Below are 10,367 nucleotides of genomic sequence, written 5' to 3'. Positions count from 1 at the left end.
CTTGAATCAGACTTGTGATTTGGGGAGAGCAACTTGAGGGCTTCTCGGTAGATCTTGACCATTCTGAGCAGACTTTATATCTCCCTGAATTTCCACGCCAGAGCAGATGCACTGGGTGAGCCTATACGGGCCCAGTAGGCATTTTCCCTACTTGGTTTATTTCCACCCACTGTGCTTTTGGATAAGCAGGAATATCTGACTGGGATTTGGCGTTCTTTAGCCACAGAATGTGAATGAGGTATTAAACCTTTTGTTACATCATTTAAAGTTTGTTTTTCTATCTTAAATACGTGTTTTCACAGTCTTCGTCTCTCAGACTCTGCTGAGTAATTCACCTTATCGAAAGAGTTGCCTCTTTGAATAAGGGGCAATGGGGGAAAAGACTAATTTTTGGAGGGGCCTCCCTGGTGGCGCAAGGGGTTAAGACACAGCACTGTGAAGCTGTCCGCAGCCACTGCAACACAAGTTTGATTCCCGGCCAGGGAGCTACCCACATGGCGAAGCAGACCTCTCCTGTCTCCCCGCTTCTCCCCTCAGCAGTGTATTTTAGTCAGTCTGCCTGTTCTGCTCCCCGCTCTGTCTCTGGTGAATCCTCTCACCCTCTGCACCTCTGGCCTGTACCCCAGCTCTTGTATGCATAAATAAATCTTTTAAAAAAAACAAAACTACCTTTTGGAGCATATCGTCTCCAGGATTATCTATCCCACTAATGATTTTTCTCTTTCGTTTTCTAAACAAATGAGATATTCCAAATTTGATTACCTGGTTCTCACACTGTAGAATCAGAAATATTTTCTTTATTCTCTCGGCATTATCCTAGTCCTTTATTCATTAGGACAAAAATATAAATGAAAAAAATATATCTGCCAACCACCTCCTTGGCACCATTGGCATTACAATTTGTGAGAGAGAGAAAGGGCACGTGAGAATCTCCATCTTTTAGCATGACCACCCTGGTTTCTGCAGACAACTTTACATGTCTCCGCTCTGATTGAGGGACTTGTCGGTTGCAGCTGCTGAACAGTGGCATCCTGATGCCAGGCAGTACCTCCACGCTCCAGATCTCCCTGCTGTTGCCTTCCTACATAAATCAATAGATTGGGTCTCGAAGGGTTCTGGAAGTACCTTTAATCCAGAGATACCCTCCTACTCGGTAGTCTCATCTCTATAGAACCATCTTTCTAGCCAAATCTCTCAAACATTTTCAAGTCAAAGTGCAGAGAGATGTTTACTTAGAAAAATCCTATTTGGAGGGACAATTTGGTATCAAAAGCTGCTGATGTATAAAGTCCAATATTTGTGAATATCAAAACACAAACACCACGTTGTACAAATATCAGGCATTTATTATGCTGTTACTTTTAATGGATGCTACACCATGACCATTGCAGAGAAAACAGCTGTCAGAGGGCTGCTGCTTGCGACTTAGAATGATTTGAAGTAATTTAAACGAATGATTATAACTTTCCTCCCCAAGCCTTTCTAGCCCCACAATATCCCCAACCAATTAATTCTTTGTTCTCATTTTTCACATTGGGTATCACTTAGGTGACTAGAGATAAAAACTTTCATGTGAAACGAATTGTAACTGTGAGACTGAGCAGAGCTTCAGTCTGACTCTGTAAAGAACAAAGACCAGCTGTGTGTTGTCTCTGCCTGACTCTGTTTTTCTTTCCATTTGAACAATTCAGCATGAATTGAAACCAGGTTTTCCTGTGGAAAGTTTCAGCTTGATTGGGGGGTAGAAGGTGAGTTGAGTTCCTTCTTGCAACTCTCGGCCTGTGTTTATTTCTGTCGCCTCCCAGCGGGTGAGGCTGTCTCCGGTTGGAATCTGCATAATGTCCGCAGCAGAGTGCTTCCCACTCGGCCTCCTCTTCTGTATAATAAAGATCAACTGTTCGCTCTCTGATTTCCTGTGCAGGTTTACAAGTTGAGTCACTTTAGCTGGAAATAAGAACTTTACACACCAGGCCAGAGGCGCCATCTTTACACTGGGATACAGGCCTTCGTTTCATCCTGGGTGGGTTACACTAATGTTCTTTTTAACACACGTAGCTAGGGAGCAGGACACACCAGCACTGACCTGAAGAACAGCTAATGCTGTAAGCCCAAGTTATGTCTCCATCTCAGTCCACTGAGGTACCCAGTTACACCATTATAGCCGTGGAGAGAGTATGTTCTGCCCGCTGATACTTACTTGTAAGTGAAGCCTGAACTTATCTGAGAATGAAGAGTCTTAAGTTTCAAGCACAGATAACATACCTGAGTTATAGTTACGAATATGAAATGTGATAAGATGACATATAATTGAATATGGGAAAATGTAATTTAATTGTAATTTTCTTATTGTTCTTCCCTTCTTTCTAATATCTGTAGCAAAAGGGACAGTAGTTATTTCAAAGCTTTAGTCCCATAGGTCATCCTTTATGCAATGTTTCTCAAACAAAATCACCAAAGTTGATTTGGGGAGGTGTATGATTGCCGAAATGCCCTTTCCTGTAAGTCGCTCTCCAGGACCGCGGGCTTAGGAAACTGCCTCTGAGCACAGTCGCTAAAGGCTCGCACATGAAAATCTGAGAACACAGCATTGTGTTTTATTGTCTATAATTCATGCAAAAATTGTTATGGAGTTACAAATTAACTGGTTTATAATAATAAAAAAAAATTGTGTAGGAAACAACGCCAGCTTCTGAGGACTCATTTCAGTGGAAAAATTGGATACTTTGTGGTAAAAGCTCAAGTAGGAATATAAAACTGGGCCTCCCTGGTGGTGCAGGAGTTAAAGACAGCACTATCGAGCTATAGCCAGCCACTGCAGCATGAGTTTCATTCCCTGGCCAGCCAGGGAGCTGCCCACATGGCGCAGCAGACCTCTCCTGTCTCCCTGCTGCTCCCCTCAGCAGTGTATTTCTGCTCCCCGCTCTGTCTCTGGTGAGTCCTCTCACCCACACACCCCGCCCCCACACCTCTGGCCTACACCCCAGCTCTTGCATGCATAAATAAATAAATCTTTAAAATAAAAAAATAAACCTGTTTTTAAAAAAAAAAAAAAAACAAGCATCCATACGAGTGAGGGTGGGAGAAATGGACCGGGAAGGGCACAGCAGGGGGAGATTCTGCTCCAAAGCTCCACATCATCCACTGTGGACTCCATGGCCCAGACACGTGGCCCTGCCTCTTCCCGAAGACAGTCCAGTGGGTGCCGGTGTGCACTGGGGTCAGCTTCATCAGGTGCCAGGTGGTGTCATCTGTGTTCGGTGTGGACCTTCCTCCCTACACAATCCTCACAGACCCGCTCCATCACCCTGTCTGGAGCCCCGGGCGCCTGGAACCCGTGAGCCACAACCTGCTCCCGCCAGTGCCGTTGGGGACAAATGGCTCGTTACCCCTGGAGAAACGAGGTAGAAAAATTCATTCCAAACATCATGTCTTCTGCCCTATATTGAGCGACTTGACATCTGCTGGTGAGTTCATCTCAGTACTCCGCTTCCTATTCAATCAGGCGTCGCTTAGGGATGGGGTAGGTGCTGACAAGTGCATCGTTTAACCATTTTGTGGTTGTGCAAATGTCAGAGCGCACTCACTCGAGCCCAAGTGTGCAGCCTATCGCTTACCTATGTCCATGGGGGAGCCTGCGGGACCACGGCCTGCCGCCCCAGAGGCCTCTAAGTGGTGGGAAGGTGTCTGTCTCCAGGCTCTCTTTGAACCAGTTTAGCTCCTTACTGATTCCCCCGTTTGTATGGGTTGTGATGAGACCTGTTGGGAAATCATCCCGAACACTACTATTCTGATCGTTTAGCTACTCTGAGCTCTGGTTAAGACCAATCCCAGGAGCACGGATTTGTCAAGGAGGCAAGCTGAGGTGAGGACTGGGCTCGTCCTGGTGTTCTCGGTCTGGCCCATCAGAGGGTGCTCACGGCATGCGTCAGCCCAGGCGTCACTGCAGTCTCACTGTTCTTTCAACCACCAATCCTCAGAGAATGTTTCTGACACGTTTCAGTGTTCTTTCCAGATAGCTCATCTCATAACCTGAAAGATCTAGGTCCTGTCCTGAAAAATACAGACATTAAAAAAAAAAGACCAAAAGAGCAAGGATGGGCATGTGAGCAGCTCAGGCCTCTCCCCTCCCTGCTTCCCCTCCAACCTGGCCTTGCTGGTGTGCGCTCTGAGGGCCGCACCCTCCTCGCAGGAAGCCAGGATTCACCCTTGCTCCTCGCCTAGCCTTTATGCCCCACGTAGAGTCTCCTCTAGCCTGGAGTGGCGCTGTCAGCCCTTGCCCTCCAGCCCCACCCCCACAGCGCTACTTGCAGTTAAACCTTTCCAAGTCCCAAACATGCCATTTCTGAGTCTCCTCAGGCCGCGGGGACCTCAGCAGCTGCATGACTTGCAGTTCTCCACAGGTTTGAGTATCAGCCTTAGTTGCAAAACTGGGAAGCAAGTGGGCTTGCCAGGAGCGAGAGTAGAAAGAAAAAGAGGTCCCAACACAGGCGCGGGCAGAGGGGGCAGGAAACACACACACACACACACACACTATCCAGCTGGTGAGGAGACAAACCGGGAGCGGCAGGGATGTTAAATGGAGAGGACACGGTTCCATGGCAAGCAGGTGGGAGAGAGAGGTGGTGGCCACATTTAACATTAAAACGAAGGAATGAGGGCAACGAAGAGGGAGTCGAGGAGGGGGTTGTTGTTCTTTTGCTTTGTGCGGTGGGCAAAGGCCAGTCCCGGCTGGAAGGGTCTAATCGAGGGAAACAGTAAAGACGCCGCTACTGGCTTCTCCTCGGATCGTCTCCTCCCCACTCTGGGCCCTTGTTGTCTCGCGCCCACTCTCCGCAGGGCCCTCTCTTTTTCTGCGTCGGCTTTTAGCAACCCCATCTACTGCCACAACTTGGCTTCCGTGAAGCAGGTCACACTCCTATTCGGCTTCTGCTTTTCTCCCAAACGCCAGCTCTGCGCTTCCTAGGGCCGAAAACGTCAGGCGTGGAGCTCTCACGGGGCATTCCCCCTCCACCTTCTGTGTCCGCCTATTTCCAGGAAATGGCTCCCTGGCTTTTACGAGCCAGTGTCTTCAAAATCAAACAGTTCATTTTCTATCTGCTGCTAATTCCATCCTCAAACTAACGCCTCTTCTTGGAGTTACTGTTTCTACAAATAGTCACCTTGGGATGCGCAGCTGCCTTCAGACCTGTCTTCCCAGCTGCTAACCCAGTAGATTCCGTCTTCACAGACATTTGCAATTAGGTTCACGGTTTCTATCCTCAACCGCCACGTTGCTAGTTTAAATCCTAACTACCCCACCTATAGCAGGCAGTGGGCCCATGACCAGATGCCCACTGCCAGCATCTTTCTGCTGGGAATTCTGAATGCTCTTTAATAACAGATTCATCTTCACAGAGAGCAGTTCTGATCTGCCACTCTCTGATGGCTTATGAAAGTATTCACTAAGTCCTTATGCTGGCATTCAAAACCCCCCGTGTTGTGGACCTCGCGCCGTGCCCAAGCTCTGGAAAACCCATCCTTCCTTCATCTTTGCCTGGGAAACTCCTAAATGCTTTAAAGCTTATTCAAATACCACCTCTTTCGAGCCTTCCCTGGTGGCACAAGGGATTAAGAAGCAACCTATGAGGCTGCCCACAGCCCCTGCAGCTTGGACAGGGAGGTGACCCAAACAGCGCAGCAGACCTCTCCTGTCTCCCCGCTGCTGCCCTCAGCAGTGTGTTTCAGTCAGTCTGCCTGTTCTGCTCCCCACTGCTCTGATGGATCCTCTCATCCACACACCTCTGGCCTGTGCCCCAGCTCTTGTGTGCATAAATAAATAAATCTTTTAAAAAAAAAAATCACCATTTTAAATACCACCTCTTTCATGACGTCTTTCTTTTAAACCCTAAACTGAATATATGAACTTTCCTTTGCATCTCTACAAGCTCTTCATCAACACGTATTTCAAAGCTCGCCAGATTTCCCTTGTTTGGTAATCTGTGCATTCCAGCGCTTCTCTTCTATAAATATACCTAATTACACAGAAAAATGCACAGGCCCCAGGCAACCCCCAAGAAGCTGTCCGGAAATTTTAATTCTTAGGAATTTTGCGGTGTTACTAGCATTAGTCCAATGTTTAATATTAAAGGCTATGCTTTTGATCAACAGCAGAAATACTTGTCTATTGACTGTTTGGGATACACCGTGCACACTGGGGACACCCTCCCGCCCGCCCCCACCAAGTTAAGGACAGAGACGGCCTCGGGCCCAGCGAAGCCAGCGGCGTCGCGGAGACTCAGGCCAGTGACGCGTCTCCCCTCACGGCACTAGAGCCGCGCTCTGGGGCCCCAGCTCGGTGCCCGCGGGGCGCCCCTGGACAGGCGCGCGCCTAAGGCGAGCGAGGGCACGCGAGCCCCGAGTCTGCCGAGACGGCTCGGGTGGGGGGCGGGCTCCCCTCCCCGCGGGCCTCGCGCTGGGCCCCACTGAGGTCCGCGCCAACCTCCACGTTACCGGGAGCAGACGGACAACTCCCCGCCCAGGCTGCGCGAGGATTGCCCGGCCCCCCGCCCCTCCACGCTCGAGCGCGGGCGGAGCGGCGGAAGGAAGCCGGAGCCCCCCGAAGGGGCCACGGCCGGGGCGGGCGGCACCGCCCCCCGGGCTTACTATTGGCCCTTGCGGCTCACGCTCTGCCCAGATTGGCGCTCCCGCTTGCCCGTCGTGCCCACAGAGCCCACCCCCAGTCGGCGACTATTGGCGGGTCGTTACGTCATCGCCCCGTCTGCTCCACTGCCATTGGCTCTGAAGGGCCGGGGCGGTCGCGACGTCACAGGCCAGGGCCGCCATTTTAACTGAGCAACCCTAGTGACAGGAGCCGGAGAAGCAGCGCAGGTTGTCCCCGCTTCCCCTCCCCCTTCCCTCCTCCGGCGGATTTCCCGGGTCCCCCGCAGCCCACAGCCCCGGCCCCGCCATGTCCCAGAAGCAAGAAGAGGAGAACCCTGCGGAGGAGACCGGCGAAGAGAAGCAGGTGAAATGGAGGGGGTGCGGGCGGGCGGCCGGGGGCGAGCGTGATGGGGCGGGAGACGGGCTCCCACCGGCGCGGATTGGTCGCCATGGTCTCGGGCTCCGCGGGGGTTGGCCGCTTCCTGCGTCACGCTGGGTGAGCCGCAACAAGGCTCGCTGCTCCGGCCCCCGGTTCGTGAGGCCGCCTGTCAGTCAGGGCCGTGCCCCTCCTGATTGGCCGGCGGGCCGCACCGAGGCGGTGCTGCGATTGGCCGCGCTCCGGCGCGGGGCGGGTGTTGGGGGAGAGTGGGGTGAATGGAGGGGCGGGTGGTCCCGGCGGCGGCGGGGCGCGGGGTCGGGGGTGGGGGTGGCGGCGCGGCCGGGCCGGGCCCCTCAGCCCCGCAAGGACCGCGGCCGCGGCGAAGGCGTTTGGGAAGGACCCGCGCCGGGGGCGGGGACGAGCGTGATGACGGGGGGTGGCCGGCGGCGGCAGCTTCCTCGGGAGCCCGGGCTGCGGGCGTCTGTCGCCCCCTCAGGGCGCCCCGAGCCGGGCGGGCGGGAGCCCGGGTTCCGTCAGGATGTGGGGCCGGGGCCCCGGGAGCCGGCGGGACCTGGGAATAGGGATTTGAAGGGCGAAGCCTAGAAAGGGGCCGGGGGTCGTCGCGGCGCTCGCCGGCCGGGGGAGACGCCGGGGCCCGGCTGCGGGGGGCGGGGCGGGGCGCCCCCCGGCGGGAGCGGCCGACGGGCCCCTGGGCCCCCGGGAGGCGCGGCGGTCGCCCCGCGGGGCGGGCCGCGTCCTCGGCGGACATGGCGGGGGAATTCGAGGAAACCGGCGGACGCGTCGTTTCCCTGAGCTTGGACTCCGGCTTGCGCCCGCCGCCCGGCCCTGGGCCCGCGCAGGGGGACCCCGCCGGGCTCCCGGCCGCCCTGTCGCTGGGAACGTGCCGCCCGCACCGCCAGAAGCCCGACGGCCCTTTCCCCTCGGGCCTCGTCGCTGCTGTGAGAGGTTAGGCCGAGCGCTGCGGTGCCGGCCTGGCGTTCAGCTGCTGCCCGTAACCGGCACTGCGGGCCCCCGGGGCGCTCCGGGCGCCGAGTGGGAGAGGGTTTGGCTTCGCCTTGAGCTTCAGGGATAGGAACAAAGGTCCGGCCCGGAGCGCACGGCGGAGACTGCTGCTCCCGCGTGGGTGGGGCGCCAGGGGTTGTTGGTCGGTGTAAAGGTTATCAGACATTGGCAGCATTTGGTCCTCGGTCTTTAATTTTATTCACCCTTTTCCCCCCAGGACACACAGGAGAAAGAAGGCATTCTCCCCGAGAGAGCCGAGGAGGCCAAGCTGAAGGCCAAATATCCAAGCTTAGGACAAAAGCCTGGAGGCTCCGACTTCCTTATGAAGAGACTCCAGAAAGGGGTACGGGGCCCACTCTCTTCCTTTGGGGCCCAAGCGGGGACTTAGGGACGAGGGCCGCTGCGCTGGGGCTCTGCTGTCGGGGACTTAGCAAGAGCGAGGCTCATTATTGTAGCCCCGTGTGGGGTCTCTTGTCTTCTGATTTCCTTTATAGGGAATTAAGGCTTAATGGTGTGGGGGAATTGGGGTTGGGGAGGCAGGGGTTGGGGAAATAAGGGAGTTGAGAGACTGGTTTGCTGAACTGCCCCCAGGCCTTTGCCTGTTTAGATGGTAGTATGGGATCAGAGCTCAATTTTGGGGTGCATCATTTCAGGAAAGGATAAATCATCTGTCCTGCAGTTGCCTCAACTTGAATGAACAATAGGTTTTTTCATACCCTTGAAGTTGGCACTAGCCACTGCGTGTCCTCCTTCCAGAGGCTTATTTTTCCTGTGTGCGGTGGTCCTCCACACCTAGGGAGAGTCTGCGTTCACAGCCACCCAGCTCCTGATCAGGTTCCTTGGGCCCCAGAGAGACCTCAGGCTGGCTGAGGCGCTGGAAGTCATTAAAATGGAGTGTATTTCTCTGTGTGGATAAAATGGAGAGTGAAACAGATCCCTCTGGAGAATCCTAGTTGTTGAGTCTTAGTCACAGAAGATGATGTGCTGATTTGCAGTTTACCTTGCTGTTGGCAAGGCAGGCGTAGGCTGGCTGTCACAGCCACGGAACATGTGTGGGAGTGGTGAGAATTGGAGGAAAGTACATTTGCCTCCTGAACAAGCCCAGTTTCTGTTCATGATCTGAGAGAAAATTTTTTAATTTTAAGGTTGTCAGCTTGAGGCTGCTACCTGCTGACTGCTGGGGTAGCCCCAGATTGACCCTTCATGTGTCTTGTTTGCCTGTTTCCCTGGCACCAAGCCCACAGTTCCTGGGGAAGCCCTTGTGAATAGTCAGTGACTGGATTAAATCATCCTGTGCCGCTGGGGCTACAAAGGATGAGGGTACACACAAAGCAGGGACTACCTCTTAACTCCCAAAATACATACTCTGGCTGCGAAACTGCTTCCAGGCCTGGAAACCTCAGAGCACACTGTGAGGAGGGCGTGAACGCACGTAGTTAGCGCCAAGCTGAAGTTAATCAAATCAAAGAAGACTTTGAAGGACCTGCATGTGGGTGAGGGTCTGTAGTGGGTGGGAGTCTCTTGCTCCTGAGGAAGGCCAGGGCTGCTCTCATCTAAATGCTCCTCTTGTCTCTTAGCAAAAGTACTTTGACTCAGGAGACTACAACATGGCCAAAGCCAAAATGAAGAATAAGCAGCTGCCCAGTGCGGGGCCAGACAAGAACCTGGTGACCGGCGACCACATCCCCACCCCACAGGATCTGCCCCAGAGAAAGTCCTCGCTCGTCACCAGCAAGCTCGCGGGGTAACCTGAGCCCCCCTCCTCCCCTTCCTCACCCGCTGGACTTTGCATATCATAGGCAGGATGGGCCGGGCCGGGCACCTAGGTAGAGCTGCTCAGCTTGCTGGCCAGAAATGGCCGTGACCCTGCGGGGCTGCTGAGACGGTCACGCGGTCGGAGGGGGCTCTGAGTTCGTTTCTTCCGTTAAAGTGAGATTTCCGCTCCCTCCCTGGACCCAGGTGGGGGCCCCGAAAGGGAAGACTAGGCTGGGGGGATGCTGCAAACTTTTTCTTCGTGTGCGAAGCTGGGGAGATGTGCTTTCTCCTTTGGGAAGAGACTATCCCAGAATTGGTTAGGCCCCCACCTTGGGGATAATACGACAGCTTGGACCCTAAGGCCGACCTGACAGAGTGGGGAGCTGGTCGGTTGGGTGAGACCTGTTCTCTGTGCTTCTAAGTGTGTTGTCCCTTAGGCTGCTACTGCTTCGTGTTCCCATTATGGCCGATTTAGAGACTCCTCAAAAAGAAAAACTGATTTGCTTGCATAAAGCCGCAGCGTCCACTTACCCTCCCTTAGTGTGCCACGCAGTTTGTCGTGGCTCTTCAA

At 54.1% G+C, this 10,367-nt stretch overlaps 1 protein-coding gene across 1 annotated transcript; it reads left to right on the top strand.

The window, feature by feature from the left end:
* Positions 1 to 6,850: 6,850 nt before the first annotated feature.
* ENSA (endosulfine alpha) lies at positions 6,851 to 9,789 on the top strand (the record flags this gene model as incomplete). The annotated part of the gene is made up of 3 exons (XM_084241964.1): positions 6,851 to 7,003; positions 8,259 to 8,384; positions 9,619 to 9,789. Exons 1-3 carry the CDS (start codon positions 6,947 to 6,949, stop codon positions 9,787 to 9,789), a joined length of 354 nt encoding a protein of 117 aa, XP_084098090.1. The 5' UTR covers positions 6,851 to 6,946.
* Positions 9,790 to 10,367: the final 578 nt, after the last annotated feature.

The sequence above is a fragment of the Talpa europaea genome, assembly GCF_964194135.1.
Source record: "Talpa europaea genome assembly, chromosome: 9".
NCBI classification, from domain to species: domain Eukaryota; kingdom Metazoa; phylum Chordata; class Mammalia; order Eulipotyphla; family Talpidae; genus Talpa; species Talpa europaea.
Note: the sequence above shows the minus strand (reverse complement) of the source record. Positions and strands in the feature narration are given on the sequence as shown.